The 18,953-nt window shown below is 45.9% G+C and overlaps 1 protein-coding gene across 1 annotated transcript in view; it reads left to right on the top strand.

The window, feature by feature from the left end:
* LOC126109783 (peroxidase-like) overlaps window positions 1-18,953 on the top strand; it is a 266,678-nt gene that overhangs the window by 228,719 nt on the left and 19,006 nt on the right. Inside the window, exons 11-12 of the mRNA XM_049914842.1 lie at window positions 4,789-4,945; window positions 11,304-11,474. Of these exons, the coding sequence (XP_049770799.1) occupies window positions 4,789-4,945; window positions 11,304-11,474 (328 nt within the window). The remainder of the gene's footprint in view (window positions 1-4,788; window positions 4,946-11,303; window positions 11,475-18,953) is intronic.

Here is an 18,953-nt window from a genome sequence, read left to right as displayed (position 1 = left end):
ACTTCACGGGTCTGCAGGACCTTACAGTAATTTGTAGGACCCCTTGGAGGTATCTGGAACTAGTCAAATTGGCGTAGATGGGAATTAGAGAGGTCCAACGTCCTGTAAATTATACTTCCACCAGGAAATGGATGGACTTGCTGGACGTATCGGCGTTCTCCAAACTCTAACACGTGTAGTGTCCGGTCGCAAAGCAATGCTGGTCTCGTCAGCAAACGTGACACTGCTTCATTCTCCAATGGTCCAATGTTGATGTGCAAGAGCGAAGGTCCTAGATCGCGCCGGTTATGTTGGTTCACTGCAAAACTTCTCATTGGTAGCCTGCAACCACCCTAATGCAATCTGCTACGTGCTGTTTGATCTGAGATACGAATTCCTGTTGCCTGGGAGGAGTCATTTCCAATATTTCTGGCAGTTGATGTTGGGCGCCTGCGAGCCAACAGCTGGAGAGAGAGGAGGGAGGAGGTTAGTGTTTAACGTCCCGTCGACAACGAGGTCATTAGAGACGGAGCGCAAGCTCGGGTGAGGGAAGGATGTGGAAGGAAATCGGCCGTGCCCTTTCAAAGGAACCATCCCGGCATTTGCCTGAAGCGATTTTAGGGAAATCACGGAAAACCTAAATCAGGATGGCCGGAGACGGGATTGAACCGTCGTCCTCCAGAATGCGAGTCCAGTGTGCTAACCACTGCGCCACCTCGCTCGGTGACAGCTGGAGGAAACGATCTCGCATTGGTGTCTTCGTATGAGCACGACCACTGCGAGGTCTATCATTCACATTTCCCATCTCTCTACACTTTCTTCACAGCTTAGACACACCACTTTGAGTGACGCATAACCGACCAGCAACATCTTGCTGAAAGTAAAGGCACTATCCTGACTCTGTCAAAGTATTGTATGCCTCTACGTGTCGTGTTACTGCAATGCTGAACACTAACTGAATGAAGCTGTTGTCGATACCGAACCGCTCGCGGCGTGCCGCTGCGGCAGCGGTATGTTTACATGAATAGGAAACGGCCACAAATCGTGCCAGTAGTAATGGTTCAAAATGGTTCAAAAATGGCTCTGAGCACTATGGGACTTAACATATCAGATCATCAGTCCCCTAGAACTTAGAACTACTTAAACCTAACTAACCTAAGGACATCACACACATCCATGCCCGACGCAGGATTCGAACCTGCGACAGCAGCGGTCTCGCGGTTCCAGCCTGAAGCGCCAAGAACCGCTCGGCCACACCAGCCGCCTAACTGGATAATGCATGAAATGCGTACGTCAATAAGACCTCTAGTATCGAAGTCTACATTTTACGACAGTATTCCAACCTTTTGTTGAGCAACGTAGTTCCAAGAAAAAACTTTGAGAGCGGCTCAGTGTTTTACAGCAAATCACTATTTTCTGTCACTAATAATTTCCATGTTATGGTTTATGAAACGACACGGGTACTTTATGGATGCCCTGCATAGCCCTCTATAGCATGGCAAGCATAGATAGCGCTATATGGCTCGACAAATCATACCCCGACTTCAGAGGTGTTTGCGGTATTCTTCGCGTTACTACGTTGGGAAGAGCAGAAAATTCATCCGGCTTTAGGTGGTTCGTTGCGGTACTAACGATGATGAAATACTCCACCGAATGGGTGGAATGCAAATGGCTAGCGGAAGTGCCTAGAGGACGAACGTAAGGATATAGAAGCAGATATCGCCAGGAGAAAGATAGATAACGTCAACAGGAAAATTAAAGAGGTCTTGGAGAAAAGAGAACCACCTGTATGAATACTAAGAGCAGAGAAAGCAGAAAGATGTAAGGAGTATATAGAGGGTTTACATAAGGAAGATATACTTGAAAGAAATATTACAGAAATGGATGAGGCTCTAGGTGAAAATGACATGGGAGACATGATACTGCGACAGGAATTTGACAGAGCGCTCGAAGACCTAAGTCGAAACAAAGCTCCAGAATGAGGCAACATTCCAACTGAACTACTCATAGCCGTGGGAGAGCCAGCCACGAAAAAGCTCTTGCATCTGGTGTGTCAGATATATGAGACAGATGACACAGCCTCAGACTTCAAAAAGGATACAAATCCAGTTCCAAAGAAATCAGGTGGTGACACGTGTGAATATTACGGAACTATCAGCTTAATAGATCAAGGCTGCAAAATACTAACACAATTTCTTTACAGAAGAATGGAAAAGCTGCTAGAAGGCCCCTCAGGGCACATCAGTTTGGATTCTGGAGAAATGTAGGAACACACGAGGCAATACTGACCCTATGGCTTATCTTAGAACATAGATTAAGGAAAGGCAAACCTACTTTCTAGCACTGGTAGACTTACAAAAAGCTTTTTGATGAAGTAGACAGAAACGCTCTTCGAAATAATGAAAGTAGCACGAGTTACATGCAGGGAGCGAAAGATTATTTACAACTTTTTTAGAAACCAGATGGCAGTTGTAAGAGTCGAGGAGTACGAAAGTAAAGCTGTGGTATAGAAGGAAGTGAGACAGGGTTGTGGCCTATCCCCAATGTTATTCAGTCTGTACACTGAGCAAGCAGTAAAGAAAAAAAAAGAAAAGTTTGGAGTAGGAATTAAAGTTCATGAAGAAGAAAAACAATTTTTTGAGGTTTGTCAATAACACTGTAATTCTGTCAGAGACAACAAAGGATTTGGGAGAGCAGTTGAACAGAATGGACAGTGTCTCTAAAGGAGGATATAAAATAACAAAAACAAAACATGGACAGTGGAGGTGATTCTGAGGAAATTAAAGTAGCAAACAAGACGCACAAAGTAGTAGATAGGTTTTACTACTTGGGCAACAAAATAACTGATGACAGCCGGAGTAGAGATGAAATAAAATGTAGACTGACATAGGCAAGAAAGACTTTTCTGAAGAAGAGAAATTTGTTAACATCGAAAATAGATTTAAGTGTTAGTGTCAGAAACATGGACGACAAACCGTTTAGACAAGAAGAGAAGAGAAGCTTTTGAAATGTGGTGCTACAGAAAAATGATGAAGAGTAGATGGACGGATAACCTATGTAAGTAGTAAGTGCTGAACAGAAATGGGGGGAAGAGAAATTTGTGAGACAGCCTGACCACAAGAAGGGATCAGTTGATAAGGCACAGTCTGCCACATCGAGGGACCAATAATTATTATTAGAGGAAAAGGAGGGGAATAAAAATAGGAGACCAAGAGATGAACACAGTAAGCAGATTCAAAAGGATGTGGGGATGCAGTACAGGGCTATTACAAATGATTGAAGCGACTTCATAAAGTCACTGTAGCTCCATTCATTGACATATGGTCACGACACACTACACATACGTAGAAAAACTCATAAAGTTTTGTTCGGCTGAAGCCGCACTTCAGGTTTCTGCCGCCAGAGCGCTCGAGAGCGCAGTGAGACAAAATGGCGACAGGAGCCGAGAAAGCGTATGTCGTGCTTGAAATGCACTCACATCAGTCAGTCATAACAGTGCAACGACACTTCAGGACCAAGTTCAACAAAGTTCCACCAACTGCCAAATCCATTCGTCGATGGTACGCGCAGTTTAAAGCTTCTGGATGCCTCTGTAAGGGGAAATCAACGGGTCGGCCTGCAGTGAGCGAAGAAACGGTTGAACGCGTGCGGGCAAGTTTCACGCGTAGCCCGCGGAAGTCGACGAATAAAGCAAGCAGGGAGCTAAACGTACCACAGACGACGGTTCGCAAAATCTTACGGAAAAGGCTAAAGCAGAAGCCTTACCGTTTACAATTGCTACAAGCCCTGACACCCGATGACAAAGTCAAACGCTTTGAATTTTCGGCGCGGTTGCAACAGCTCATGGAAGAGGATGCGTTCAGTGCGTAACTTGTTTTCAGTGATGAAGCAACATTATTTCTTAATGGTGAAGTGAACAGACACAATGTGCGAATCTGGGCGGTAGAGAATCCTCACGCATTCGTGCAGCAAATTCGCAATTCACCAAAAGTTAACGTGTTTTGTGCAGTCTCACAGTTTAAAGTTTACGGCCCCTTTTTCTTCTGCGAAAAAAACGTTACAGGACACGTGTATCTGGACATGCTGGAAAATTGGCTCATGCCGCAACTGGAGACCGACAGCGCCGACTTCATCTTTCAACAGGATGGTGCTCCACCGCACTTCCATCACGATGTTCGGCATTTCTTAAACAGGAGATTGGAAAACCGATGGATCGGTCGTGGTGGAGATCATGATCAGCAATTCATGTCACGGCCTCCACGCTCTCCCGACTTAACCCAATGCGATTTCTTTCTGTGGGGTTATGTGAAAGATTCAGTGTTTAAACCTCCTCTACCAAGAAACGTGCCAGAACTGCGAGCTCGCATCAACGATGCTTTCGAACTCATTGATGGGGACATGCTGCGCCGAGTGTGGGAGGAACTTGATTATCGGCTTGATGTTTGCCGAATCACTAAAGGGGCACATATCGAACATTTGTGAATGCCTAAAAAAACTTTTTGAGTTTTTGTATGTGTGTGCAAAGCATTGTGAAAATATCTCAAATAATAAAGTTATTGTAGAGCTGTGAAATCGCTTCAATCATTTGTAATAACCCTGTAGTTAGTCGGACATTGAGAGGCTAGCATGGAGATCTGCATCAAACCAGTCTTCGGAATGAAGACCACAACAACATAGATCGTTTGGTGAGCTATGTATTGTCTGTTTCAGACTGCACATAACAGATTAAAAGTAAATAGCGAGTATGTAATTCGTCCTTCGTGTGTCGCTGTGTAACCTAACGGCTGCACTGTTCGCTGTGTGTGTCAGCCTGGTGACGGAGCACAGGGACAGCTTCTCGGCCCTGAGGCTGAGCGACCACTTCAACCGGCCAGAGATCATCGAGCAGGGCGACAACTTCGACGACCTGGTGCGAGGACTCAGCTCCCAGCCGCAGGAGAACGTCGATCAGTACTTCACCAAGGAGGTGCGTAGCAGCGCGTTCACATTACCCCCCTCTCTCTCGCCCCTCCCCTCTCTCTCTCTGTCTCTCTCCCCCTCTATCCTTTCCTCCCTCCGCTCCCCCTCTCTCTCTCCCTCTCTCTCGCTCTCTCTCTCACCCCACCTCTCCCCATTTCCCTCTCTCTCTCTCTCTCTCTCTCTCTCTCTCCCCATTTCCCTCTCTTGCCCTCATTCACACACATATTTCTTTAATTTTAAGATTATTTTTCTTTATTTTAAGGCAGTCTGCTCAACTGATCTTTCAAGTTAATTGCGTCGCCAACAGCACAGCAACATCAACGGAAAACATCAAAGTTTTTATTTCTTCCCCCTCAACTTCAATGTTCTTGTTGTTGTGGTCTTCAGTCCTGAGACTGGTTTGATGCAGCTCTCCATGCTACTCTATCCTGTGCAAGCTTCTTCATCTCCCAGTACCTACTGCAACCTACATCCTTCTGAATCTGCTTAGTGTATTCAACTCTTGGTCTCCCCCTATGATTTTTACCCTCCACGCTGCCCTCCAATACTAAATTGGTGATCCCTTGATGCCTCAGAACATGTCCTACCAACCGATCCCTTCTTCTGGTCAAGTTGTGCCACAAACTTCTCTTCTCCCCAATCCTATTCAATACTTCCTCATTAGTTATGTGATCTACCCATCTAATCTTCAGCATTCTTCTGTAGCACCACATTTCAAAAGCTTCTATTCTCTTCTTGTCCAAACTATTTACCGTCCATGTTTCACTTCCATACATGGCTACACTCCATACAAATACTTTCAGAAACGATTTCCTGACACTTAAATCTATACTAGATGTTAGCAAATTTCTCTTCTTCAGAAACGCTTTCCTTGCCACTGCCAGTCTACATTTTATATCCTCTCTACTTCGACCATCATCAGTTATTTTGCTCCCCAAATAGCAAAACTCCTTTACTACTTTAAGTGTCTCATTTCCTAATCTAATACCCTCAGCATCACCCGACTTAATTCGACTACATTCCATTATCCGCCTTTTTGCTTTTGTTGATGTTCATCTTATATCCTCCCTTCAAGACACTGTCCATTCCGTTCAACTGCTCTTCCAAGTCCTTTGCTGTCTCTGACAGAATTACAATGTCATCGGCGAACCTCAAAGTTTTTATTTCTTCTCCATGGATTTTAATACCTACTCCGAATTTTTCTTTTGTTTCCTTCACTGCTTGCTCAATATAGAGATTGAATAACATCGGGGAGAGGCTACAACCCTGTCTTACTCCCTTCCCAACCACTGCTTCCCTTTCATGTCCCTCGACTCTTATAACTGCCATCTGGTTTCTGTACAAATTGTAAATAGCCTTTCGCTCCCTGTATTTTACCTCTACCACCTTCAGAATTTGAAAGAGAGTATTCCAGTCAACATTGTCAAAAGCTTTCTCTAAGTCTACAAATGCTAGAAATGTAGGTTTGCCTTTCCTTAATCTTTCTTCTAAGATAACTCGTAAGGTCAGTATTGCCTCACGTGTTCCAGTATTTCTACGGAATCCAAACTGATCTTCCCCGAGGTCGGCTTCTACTAGTTCAATATCCTCTCCAAATCTCTCCTTGGTTTCCTTTACTGTTTGCTCATCGTGCACACCAAATGACGTCAGTTATAGACTACAACCCCTCTCACTTCCTTCTCAACTATAGCTCTCTTTTGATGCCCCTCGACTCTTAACGACTACTGTCTCGTTTCTGCATAAGTTGCAAATAGCCTTTCTCTTCCAGTATTTTACCCCCACTGCCTTCAGAACAGAGTATCCTAGTCAACATTTTCATAAGTCTAAAAACGTAGATTTGCCTTTTCTTAACCTATCTTCTAAGATAAGTGCTAGTGTCAGTACTGCCTCAGGTGATCCTATACTTCTCCGGAATCCGAAATGATCTTCCCTGAAGTCGATTTCTACTAGTTTTTCCATTCTTCTGTAAAGAATTCGTGTCAATATTTTACAACCCTGACTTATTAAATTGATAGTTCGGTAATATTCCTACCACTCAGACACTGCCTCGTTTGGAAATGGGGTTGTTGCATACTTATAAGAATCCGGAAATAGTTTACTCGTCTCATATACCTTGCGTGCCAATCAGAACAGCCTTGTCGTTGTTGTATTTACCAATGTTGTCAGTAGTTCTAAGGCAAAGTTGTTTACTCCAAGTTCTCTGTTTCGACTACGCCTTCCAGTGCTCTGACAAAATCCTCCTCGCAGTATCCTGTCCCTCATCTGACATTCATCTACTTCCTCTTCCATCTTCATAATATTTTTTTTTTCAACTTCGTTTTGTTTGTACAGTGATTCTACACATTTGTTCCGACTTTCAATCTTTGGTTCTCTGTTTCTTAGAACTCGCTTGCTTCCTGAGCTCTTGATTTTTATACACTTCCTCTTTCTCAAAATTTGTCTGAATTTTTCAGTTACCCGCATCTATCTGTCTATTCATGCATGCTGCTACAGCCTTACATTTATCCTCTAGCCATTTCTGTTTTGCGTTTCGCACTTTCCCTCAATCTCATTTTTCCTGTATCATTTTTTGCATTTTCATATTTGCTCCTTTCCTCAGTTAAATCCAATAACTCGTGTGTCACCACGAATTTCACTTGACCTTGTCTTCTTCTTTATTCGATCCCTTACGGCCTTCACTATTTCACTCCTGAACGAAACCCATTCGTCTTCTATTCCATTCCGCTGTTTGATTCAATCGTTGCCGAATGTTCCTTTTGAAAGTCACAGTAAATTCTGTTTTTTTCAATTCATCCAAGCCCCATCTCCCTAATTTCCTACCTTTTTGCAATTTCTTCGGTTTTAGTCTGCAGGTCATAACCAATAAATTACAGAGTCCACATGTGACCGTGGAAATGTTTTGCGATATAAAATCTAGTTTGAAATCTCTGTCTTACGATTACTTAAACTATCTGAAACCTTCTGGTGTCTGCTGGTCCCCTTTCCTTCACGATTCTTGAACTTAACGTTAGCAGTTATTAAATTCTGCTCTGTGCAAAATCCTATCAGTTGGCTTCCCCTTTCATTCCTTTCACCAAGTCCATATTCATAAACAATTTTTCCTTCTCTTCCCCTTGCAACTACAGAATTCCATTACCCAATCGCAATTAATGTTTGGCTCCCTTTAACTACCTGAATAAATTATTTTAACTCACAATACGTTGCTTCAGTCTTGCTTTGTATAATCATCATCCTCCGAGTTCTGCCTGAGGGCAGAGAATGTAGCTCTATGTAGTCCTGTCATTTCTACCCTCTTCGTTTTCTCATAATTGTTTCCTATATTTATACTATCCACCATCTGGTATTTTTTGCGTCTTCTCCTTCTTTCATTCACCTTTCCATAGCATCCATCAGTAAACAAGTGTCCAAGCCCGTTGTGTTTTCTATTCCTGATTACCTTAAAAATATCTGTCTCTTCCTTTCCCCCACTCTTCTCAACACCCCCTCATTTCCACTGTCTACTCATTTCATTTCTTCCATCCTCCTCCAAATCCACATCTCAAATGTTTTTATTCTTCGTTCTTATTCGTTCCTCAGCATCCATGCCTCACCTCCATACAGTGCCACACTCCATATAAAGCACTTCGCCAGTCTCTCCCTCACGTTCCTGTCCATGCACCCACCTGAAAACCTTCTTTTCTTATCAAAAGCCTCCGTGAGAATTGCTATACGCGTTTTCACCTCCTTGCTGCATCTCATGTCTTCTGTAACTGTGCTTCCCAGATATCTGAAAGCAATAACTTGGTCTGTATGTCCAGGTCTAACTTTAAAGTTGTTCTTACTTTTGGTGCACTTATCACCAGACAATCTATCTTCTTATTAATTCCCATTGCGAATTCTTCGCAAGTCTTCTTTCAGTCTTTTAACATCCCAGTCATAATTCTTTCGCTCTTTGCGAATAACATAGTATCATCCACAAATCGTATACATTCTATCCTCCTACCAAACTCGCATTTCTCTTTTTCGTTTCAAACATTTATCAATAATATGCTCGAAATATATGTTACACAGTACTGGGGAGGGACAGCAACCTTGCCTCACCCCTCTTCCAGTTGTGCTTTCCTCTGTCATCTCATTCCCAACCTGTTCTCATATTTTCTGCTGTAAGTATAGATTCTTAATCAGTCTTCTATCTTTCCAGTCTTTCTCCGAATTTCCATTAATGTATTCTACTGTACTCTATGAAAGGCGCTCTCTAAGTCAATGAAAACAGTAAAAACTACTCCAGAATGAGATTTGCGCTCTGCACCGGAGTGTGCGCTGGTATGAAACTTCCTGGCAGATTGAAACTGTGTGCCGGACCGAGACTCGAACTCGGGACCTTTGCCTTTCGCGGGCAAGTGCTCTACCAACTGAGCTACCCAAGCACGACTCGCGCTCCGTCCTCACATCTTTACTTCCGCCAGTACCTCGTCTCCTACTTTCCAAACTTCACAGAAGCTCTCCTGCGAACCTTGCAGAACTAGTGCTCCTGGAAGAAAGGATATTGCGGAGACATGGCTTAGCCACAACCTGGGAAATGTTTCTAGAATGAGACTCACTCTGCAGCGGAGTGTGCGTTGATATGAAACTTCTTGGCAGATTAAAACTGTGTGCCGGACCGAGACTCGAGCGACTGTTCTTCTTTTAATGTATCTCTCACCTGTAATTATCAAGAGTCCAATTGGATCTGTTGCATCGTTCCCCTTTCCAGATCCATAGTTCCTCTGCAATGCTTTTTTTCCAGTTTTCCGCGAGGTCTTCAATTTATCCCACTTGGTAGAACTTCTGCTCCATTGTAAATCATACTTACGATTCTAAAATCCTCACTTGGAATATTCCCTTCAGCCTTGCGTTCTTTCTTTACAACTGGCATACCATACTCATAATATTCGTACAGCTACTTGTCTCCAGTCGAGTCGTCCGCCTCCTTAGCTGACAAGGGGAAGGCCTCAGACACGGCCAACCGATTCGGCTCAAATTTGGCACGTCGCTTGTGTACAACCTAAAACGAAGGACTCTAAGTTATTTTGTGTCAACACCCCCGCAATTTTGAGAAAATCACTCCTAAAGGTTATGACGAGCAATCGACTCAGAATTGGCGGGATCGATAGATAATTGTAAATAGAGCACTTTTCATCATCAGGTATAGGGTCCGCAAACGCAAAATTTTCCGGAAATCGAGGAAAGAAACTTTTACAACTGCCGCTTCTGTGCCCACACGGTAAACGCCTTTCGCAGACCGCGCCGATAGCGCAATAGCCAAGGTAATTGGCTGTGAATTGGAAAACCCGGATTGGAATCTCGAAGAAACGTAGCGGATGTTATTCTTTTCGTTTGTATTTTTCCATATCTCAGTTGATAGGGATAGGAGGGTTAATAACGTAAGTAAATCAATAAGGAATGATAATAATACTTACCTTATTAACGCTCCTATCCCTATCAATTGAGATATGGAAAAATACAAACGAAAAGAATAACATCCGCTAGGTTTCTTCGAGATTCGAACCCGGGTTCCCCAAGCCCCAGCCAGTTACCTTGGCCGTTGCGCTATCGCTGTTGTCGGCGAAAAGCGTTGACCATGTGGGTACAGAAGCGGCAGTTGTAAAAGTTTCTTTACTCGATTTTTGGAAAAGTATGCATTTTCGGACCCTATACCTGATGATGAACAATGCTCTATTTACAATTATCTATCGATTCCGCTAATTTTGAGTCGATTGCTCGTCATAACCTTTAGGGGCGATTTTCTCAAAATTTCGGGGGTGTTGACCCAAAATATCTTAGATTGCTTCGTTTTAGGTTGTACACAAGCGACCTGCCAAATTTGAGCTGAATCGGTTGGCCGAGTCTGAGGCCTTCCCCTTGTGAGTGGTACCGTGCTTGCCTACTATTCAGCGGGCTTGGGTTCGATAAATGTAAATGTCGTGTGACTAGGGCCTCCCGTCGGGTCAAGTCTTTCGACTTGACGCCACATCGGCTACTTGTGCGTCGATGGGGATGAAATGATGACGATTAGGACAACACCCAGTCCCTGAGCAGAGAAAATCTCCGACCCAGCCGGGAATCCAATCCGGGCCCTTAGGATTGACAGTCTGTCGCGCTGACCACTCTGCTACCGGGGGCGGACTCGGGTTTCGATTCCCGGCAGAGTTGGGAGATTTTCTCCGCCCGTGGAGAGGGTGTTGCGTTGTCCTCATCATCGCCTCATCATCACCGACCGGCCAACAGTGCCACGCGACCATTTCATTCTTTCTTCCAGTCGAGTCCGGAACGGTGAGCGCTGCACCGGTCCGTGACGCGACCCCCGTCCCGCTTGTGACAGCAGCTCGGCGTGCCCTGTGTTGCAGATCACGTGGTACCTGTTCCGGAACGGCAAGCCTCTGGGGCAGGACTTGCGCGCCATCGACATCCAGCGTGGGCGGGACCACGGGCTGGCCTCCTACAACGAGGCGCGCCACCACTGCTCGCTGCGCAAGGCGCACTCCTGGGAGGACTTCCTCGACGTCATCAGCGCAGAGGTGAGGGACCGCGGGATGGCAGTTCCCCACACCTAGCACCAGCCCCCCGCCACTTCCTGACTCCTTCCGCACAGTCATTCTTGAATTCTTTCCGCCGTAAAGACCAATCTGTGATGTCTCGGAATTACAGCCAGATGACACAGTATCTACATCTACATCCACATCCATACTCCGCAAGCCACCTGACGGTGTTTGGCGGAGGGTACCTTGAGTGCCTCTATCGGTTCTCCCTTCTATTCCAGTCTCGTATTGTTCGTGGAAAGAAGGACTGTCGGTATGCCTCTGTGTGGGCTCTAATCTCTCTGATTTTATCCTCGTGGTCTCTTCGCGAGATATACGTAGGAGGGAGCAATATACTGCTTGGCTCCTCGGTGAAGGTATGTTCTCGAAACTTTAACAAAAGCCCGTACCGAGCTACTGAGCGTCTCTCCTGTAGAGTCTTCCACTGGAGTTTACCTATCATCTCCGTAACGCTTTCGCGATTACTAAATGATCCTGTAACGAAGCGCGCTGCTCTCCGTTGGATCTTCTCCATCTCTTCCATCAACCCAATACTACTAAACAACTGAAGCGTTTGTAAACAAATAAGTGACCAGGTCCGGGTGAAATCCTAGTTCGGGATTGTTAAACAGTGATCTTGTCGAACAAGTTTACCGATTTTTTCAATGTTTGCATCAGTTTTTGCTGACAATGGTCTGCCAGTGCGAGTGTCATCACTGGTATCTTCGCGGCCATCTTTAAATCGTTTAAACCACTCAAACACTTGTGTTCGCGATAAACAATCATCGCCGTACACTTGTTGTAACATTACAAACGTTTCACTTGCAGATTTTCCTAGTTTGAAACAAAATTTGATGTTAACACGCTGTTCTTTCTGTACACTCAACATTTTCCGACGCACAGACAAAACGTCAACTACTTAAAACAGACGCCACGGGCAGACTGAGTGCAGGAGGCAGATGAAACTCGAGCAGTAGGCGGAGCGAGAGTCACGTGACAGGCCACGCGACTTTCAGCCTTATTGCATTCGTTTTATTGTTTCACCAGTACTAGTCCGGTTTTTTTCTAGCCACACCTCGTATTATCAGTTCGCACTTTCTTGAGACTGACAAGCTTATATCCATGAATCAGTCTAATTTTAGACATGGCATTCGCAGTATTTGGCCCCAGTCAACTTCTGGTTGTCCCCCAAATTAAAGATGACAATGGAAGGACATCCAAGGAAATTGTCGTGCAGCACGAAATGCATCTCCAAAAACAGACTGCTGTGATTGATTCAAAACACTTTTAAAACGATTTTATCTGTGTTTCCATTCGATTTTGTGAACATAATCCATGACTTATTTTTCATAGACAGTCCTAACGGATCTGCAACACACTGTGTATAAGTTTGCAGCCTACCGTGGCCATTGCCAGGCGTGACAAAATCTTCTGAGTCGTTAAGCGGCCCCACATTTCTCTTCAAACTTCCTCACTGCTGAACGTTCCGAGCTCTGTTGCGATGTTCTCAAACTTTCACTGACGATGTAATAAACGTAAGCTTCTAAGTCACTGCAATCAAAATACACTCCTGGAAATGGAAAAAAGAACACATTGACACCGGTGTGTCAGACCCACCATACTTGCTCCGGACACTGCGAGAGGGCTGTACAAGCAATGATCACACGCACGGCACAGCGGACACACCAGGAACCGCGGTGTTGGCCGTCGAATGGCGCTAGCTGCGCAGCATTTGTGCACCGCCGCCGTCAGTGTCAGCCAGTTTGCCGTGGCAGACGGAGCTCCATCGCAGTCTTTAACACTGGTAGCATGCCGCGACAGCGTGGACGTGAACCGTATGTGCAGTTGACGGACTTTGAGCGAGGGCGTATAGTGGGCATGCGGGAGGCCGGGTGGACGTACCGCCGAATTGCTCAACACGTGGGGCGTGAGGTCTCCACAGTACATCGATGTTGTCGCCAGTGGCCGGCGGAAGGTGCACGTGCCCGTCGACCTGGGACCGGACCGCAGCGACGCACGGATGCACGCCAAGACCGTAGGATCCTACGCAGTGCCGTAGGGGACCGCACCGCCACTTCCCAGCAAATTAGGGACACTGTTGCTCCTGGGGTATCGGCGAGGACCATTTGCAACCGTCTCCATGAAGCTGGGCTACGGTCCCGCACACCGTTAGGCCGTCTTCCGCTCACGCCCCAACATCGTGCAGCCCGCCTCCAGTGGTGTCGCGACAGGCGTGAATGGAGGGACGAATGGAGACGTGTCGTCTTCAGCGATGAGAGTCGCTTCTGCCTTGGTGCCAATGATGGTCGTATGCGTGTTTGGCGCCGTGCAGGTGAGCGCCACAATCAGGACTGCATACGACCGAAGCACACAGGGCCAACACCCGGCATCATGGTGTGGGGAGCGATCTCCTACACTGGCCGTACACCACTGGTGATCGTCGAGGGGACACTGAATAGTGCACGGTATATCCAAACCGTCATCGAACCCATCGTTCTACCATTCCTAGACCGGCAAGGGAACTTGCTGTTCCAACAGGACAATGCACGTCCGCATGTATCCCGTGCCACCCAACGTGCTCTAGAAGGTGTAAGTCAACTACCCTGGCCAGCAAGATCTCCGGATCTGTCCCCCATTGAGCATGTTTGGGACTGGATGAAGCGTCGTCTCACGCGGTCTGCACGTCCAGCACGAACGCTGGTCCAACTGAGGCGCCAGGTGGAAATGGCATGGCAAGCCGTTCCACAGGACTACATCCAGCATCTCTACGATCGTCTCCATGGGAGAATAGCAGCCTGCATTGCTGCGAAAGGTGGATATACACTGTACTAGTGCCGACATTGTGCATGCTCTGTTGCCTGTGTCTATGTGCCTGTGGTTCTGTCAGTGTGATCATGTGATGTATCTGACCCCAGGAATGTGTCAATAAAGTTTCCCCTTCCTGGGACAATGAATTCACGGTGTTCTTATTTCAATTTCCAGGAGTGTATACAGCCATTTATATCACATACTTTAACAATCGCAAAGTCACTCAGCGAAAGGTGTAGGGTACCTCCTGTTGACCTAAAATCATTAAATTTGGCAAGAAGCAAGATTCAACAGTGCAAGTAAAAAAAAAAATCGAAAGTTGTTAATTTCTAATTGTATCAGACGAGAAATTTTTTTGTCACTTGTTATCCGACTTCAAACCTCAATGCACTTTCATTTACTGCGATATTAATGCATTAAAGGTGTTACTTAAACATAACACAGTCTCACCCAATGTCACTCCATTGTCCAGGAATATAGTGTGCAGAAAAGTCTGGCACACTGCAACGTTATTAATAAATACTTCGAGGGTTCTAGAAGATGACTGTGCGAATACATACAGAAAACTGACGCACACCAGTAAATAGAGCGCCTGTCCAAGTTTTGATTCGTAGCACGCGCTGTGGCGTAGCTGCAAAAAGCACCAATACGGAGCAGATGTGTCGTAACATGTAGACTAAAGCTGTAAAACTACCACAGGCTACCGTAGACTATCATAAGTGTATACTGCGGTACTTTTCCTAGTAGCTTTGATGAGTCAGCATCGCACCTGCGTTACTTGCATGTTGGGTGTGTTGCATACCAGTCGTGCGTTACATCACAACTAACGTTTTATTTACTTGCGCGACCAGTGTCTTATTAGACTCATCTAAAAGCTGGAAGCGATGAATCATCTGGAAACTGAGTGAGAATATATAAAGAGCCGGGTAACCTACGGAACATTTTTGTTGTGCATACTCACCTTCATGTCTGTTACATAACTATAAACAGTATTTATAGCAAAACTGAAATTGTCAATGTTGAATTCAGGTTCTACTCGAAAAGAGTTCATCTGTAAAAGTGAAAGCAAGGGATATTGCAGTACAAATAAAGAAAAAAATACAGATTTGCTATATAGTCAGAGAAAATACAATTTGCTCAACAAAGAGGTACCGTTAAAAATCCGCACAACAGAAACATATCACACATCGCTTCAACACTTCGTGAAGATTATATAAAACATGTTTCCGTTATTCACGAACAAATTTTGCATCTGTCAAAAACAACAGGAAACTCTTGCAACAATAATTTACATATATACAACCTCTGACAATAAAGTTCGGTGAAGGATGTCAGAACGATCGATCAGGCAACACTGGCGACTCACAATGCTGGACCTGCGTAGCGGCCGGTGTTGACGACCTGCCCCCACCGTAGCTCAGTTGAGCATCGTGTGTGTTCCGTGTTAGACCTGTTGGAAGGGAAAGCTGGACCTGCGTAGCGGCCGGTGTTGACGACCTGCCCCCACCGTAGCTCAGTTGAGCATCGTGTGTGTTCCGTGTTAGACCTGTTGGAAGGGAACGCTGGACCTGCGTAGCGGCCGGTGTTGACAACCTGCCCCCACCGTAGCTCAGTTGAGCATCGTGTGTGTTCCGTGTTAAACCTGTTGGAAGGGAACGCTGGACCTGCGTAGCGGCCGGTGTTGACAACCTGCCCCCACCGTAGCTTAGTTGAGCATCATGTGTGTTCCGTGTTAAACCTGTTGGAAGGGAACGCTGGACCTGCGTAGCGGCCGGTGTTGACAACCTGCCCCCAACGTAGCTTAGTTGAGCATCATGTGTGTTCCGTGTTAAACCTGTTGGAAGGGAACGCTGGACCTGCGTAGCGGCCGGTGTTGACAACCTGCCCCCACCGTAGCTCAGTTGAGCATCATGTGTGTTCCGTGTTAAACTGTTGGAAGGGAACGCTGGACCTGCATAGCGGCCGGTGTTGACAACCCCCCCCCCACCGTAGCTCAGTTGAGCATCCTGTGTGTTCCGTGTTAAACCTGTTGGAAGGGAACGCTGGACCTGCGTAGCAGCCGGTGTTGACAACCTGCCCCCACCGTAGCTCAGTTGAGCATCATGTGTGTTCCGTGTTAAACCTGTTGGAAGGGAACGCTGGACCTGCGTAGCGGCCGGTGTTGACAAACTGCCCCCACCGTAGCTCAGTTGAGCATCCTGTGTGTTCCGTGTTAAACCTGTTGGAAGGGAACACTGGACCTGCGTAGCGGCCGGTGTTGACAACCTGCCCCCACCGTAGCTCAGTTGAGCATCGTGTGTGTTCCATGTTAGACCTGTTGGAAGGGAACGCTGGACCTGCGTAGCGGCCAGTGTTGACAACCTGCCCCCACCGTAGCTTAGTTGAGCATCATGTGTGTACCGTGTTAAACCTTTTGGAAGGGAACGCTGGACGTCCAGCGTAGCGGCCGGTGTTGACAACCTGCCCCCACCGTAGCTCAGTTGAGCATCATGTGTGTTCCGTGTTAAACCTGTTGGAAGGGAACACTGGACCTGCGTAGCGGCCGGTGTTGACAACCTGCCCCCACCGTAGCTCAGTTGAGCATCGTGTGTGTTCCATGTTAGACCTGTTGGAAGGGAACGCTGGACCTGCGTAGCGGCCGGTGTTGACAACCTGCCCCCACCGTAGTTCAGTTGAGCATCGTGTGTGTTCCGTGTTAGACCTGTTGGACGAAGTGTTTGTGTAGTGCGTTAATTCTCAACTGAGAATAGGGCAATGAACGAGCAATGGATCAATTTAGTTTTAAGCACGGAAAGAAATGCATGCAATGCTGGTATGTGTTCATGGAGATCAAGCACTGTCCATCAAGTGTGTGTACAAGTGATTCGCCCGTTTTCGCGGAGGCCGGAAAAGTTTTTCTGACAATCCCCGTAGCGGACGAGCGGTGACCGCCGTCAGTGACGAAAACATTGAAAAAGTGAGGACATTAATCACGAACGACCTTCGATTAACTGTGCGCATTATGGTGGATGAACTGCAAACGAACTGTGTATTTGTGCGGCAAATCCTTACCCAGGAGTTAGGGAAGAGGAAAACGTGTTGTCGTCTTGGGCAACATCACTTGACTGACGATCAGAAGCAGCCACGTTTATAGGCTTCACAGGATTTTGTCGAAACGGTGGATGCGACAACCAATTTCTTGAACCGTATTGTCACTGAGGATGAAACCGGGTGTCTACGGTACGACCCTGAAACGAAACGTCAAAGCATGGAATGGGGATCTACGACAAAGGTCAGAGCCGAAAAAATCACGCATCAAAACGATGCTCAGCACCTTTTTCGATAGTCGAAGCATTATCAACAAGGAATTTCTACATGAGGGAACGACAATGAATGCTGCACGTTAGGTTGAAATTTTGGCCTGTTTTATACGCGAGTTGGAACTAATAGTGGCAACTATTTATTTACAGTTTGTACAAAATAGATACGTGTTTCAAAGTTTTACTGACCTTCAAAGTAGTCACCAGCATTGTGTATATCCCGTTGCCAGAGATGTGGAAGTCGTACGATACTCTTAGCAGTGCCAGTTGTGTTGAACGTTCGAGCGGCGCGGTCTATTGCCCGACGAATTTGTGGCAGTTCTGAAGCGAATGCCGTGAAGTGTTTCCTTCAGTTTAGAAATCGAGTTGAACTCACGAGGGCTTAAGTCAGGGGAGTGCAGTTGGTGGTATAGCACTTAGCAGCCACATCAAACAAATCAGTACCAGCTTGCACTGTACGTGCTTGAGCATTGCCCTGCAAAATGATGGTCAGGCCCTGCAGAAAGTGTCATTACTTCTGTCTATAAGCTATTCGACGTTTGTGTTCCAAAAATGAACAGCAGATACTTGTCTTATGTAGGCGTTGCCGACCGAAGCGCCATATTCTGCCTGTTTATATATCTCTGTACTTGAATACGCCACCCTATACCAGTTTCTTTGGCGCTTCAGTGTATTATGATGTGAAAGTTTCAATTCTATAATCATCAAAATATTCAATTTAGACTCCTCTGTTGTCTGAATAATTGCGGCCCTATACAGGGTGGTCCATTGATCGTGATAGGGCCAAATATCTCACGAAATAAGCGACAAACTAAAAAACTACAAAGAACGAAACTTGTCTAGCTTGAAGGGGGAAACCAGATGGCGCTATGGTTGGCCCGCTAGATGGCGCTGTCATAGGTCAAACGGATATCAAGTCCATTTTATTAAACAGGAACCACCATTTTTATTAGATATTCGTGTAGTACGCAAAGAAATATGAATGTTTTAGTTGGACCACTTTTTCCGCTTTGTGATAGATGGCGCTGTAATAGTCACAAACATACGGCTCACAATTTTAGACGAGCAGTTGGTAACAGGCAGGTTTTTTAAATTAAAATACAGAATGTAGGTATGATTGAACATTTTATTTCGGTTGTTCCAAATGATCAAAATGATATCCGTCAACCTCATTGCATTTGGCAATATGTGTAACGACATTCCTCTCAACAGCGGGTAGTTCGCCTTCCGTAATGCATTGACAATGCGCTGACGCATGTTGTCAGGCGTTGTCGGTGGATCACGATAGCGAATATCCTTCAACCTTTCCCACAGAAAGAAAACCGGGAACGTCAGATCCGGTGAACGAGCGGGCCACGGTATGGTGCTTCGA

Source organism: Schistocerca cancellata, chromosome 12 (assembly GCF_023864275.1).
Source record: "Schistocerca cancellata isolate TAMUIC-IGC-003103 chromosome 12, iqSchCanc2.1, whole genome shotgun sequence".
NCBI lineage: Eukaryota > Metazoa > Arthropoda > Insecta > Orthoptera > Acrididae > Schistocerca > Schistocerca cancellata.
This window is presented reverse-complemented; position numbering and strand designations above follow the sequence as displayed.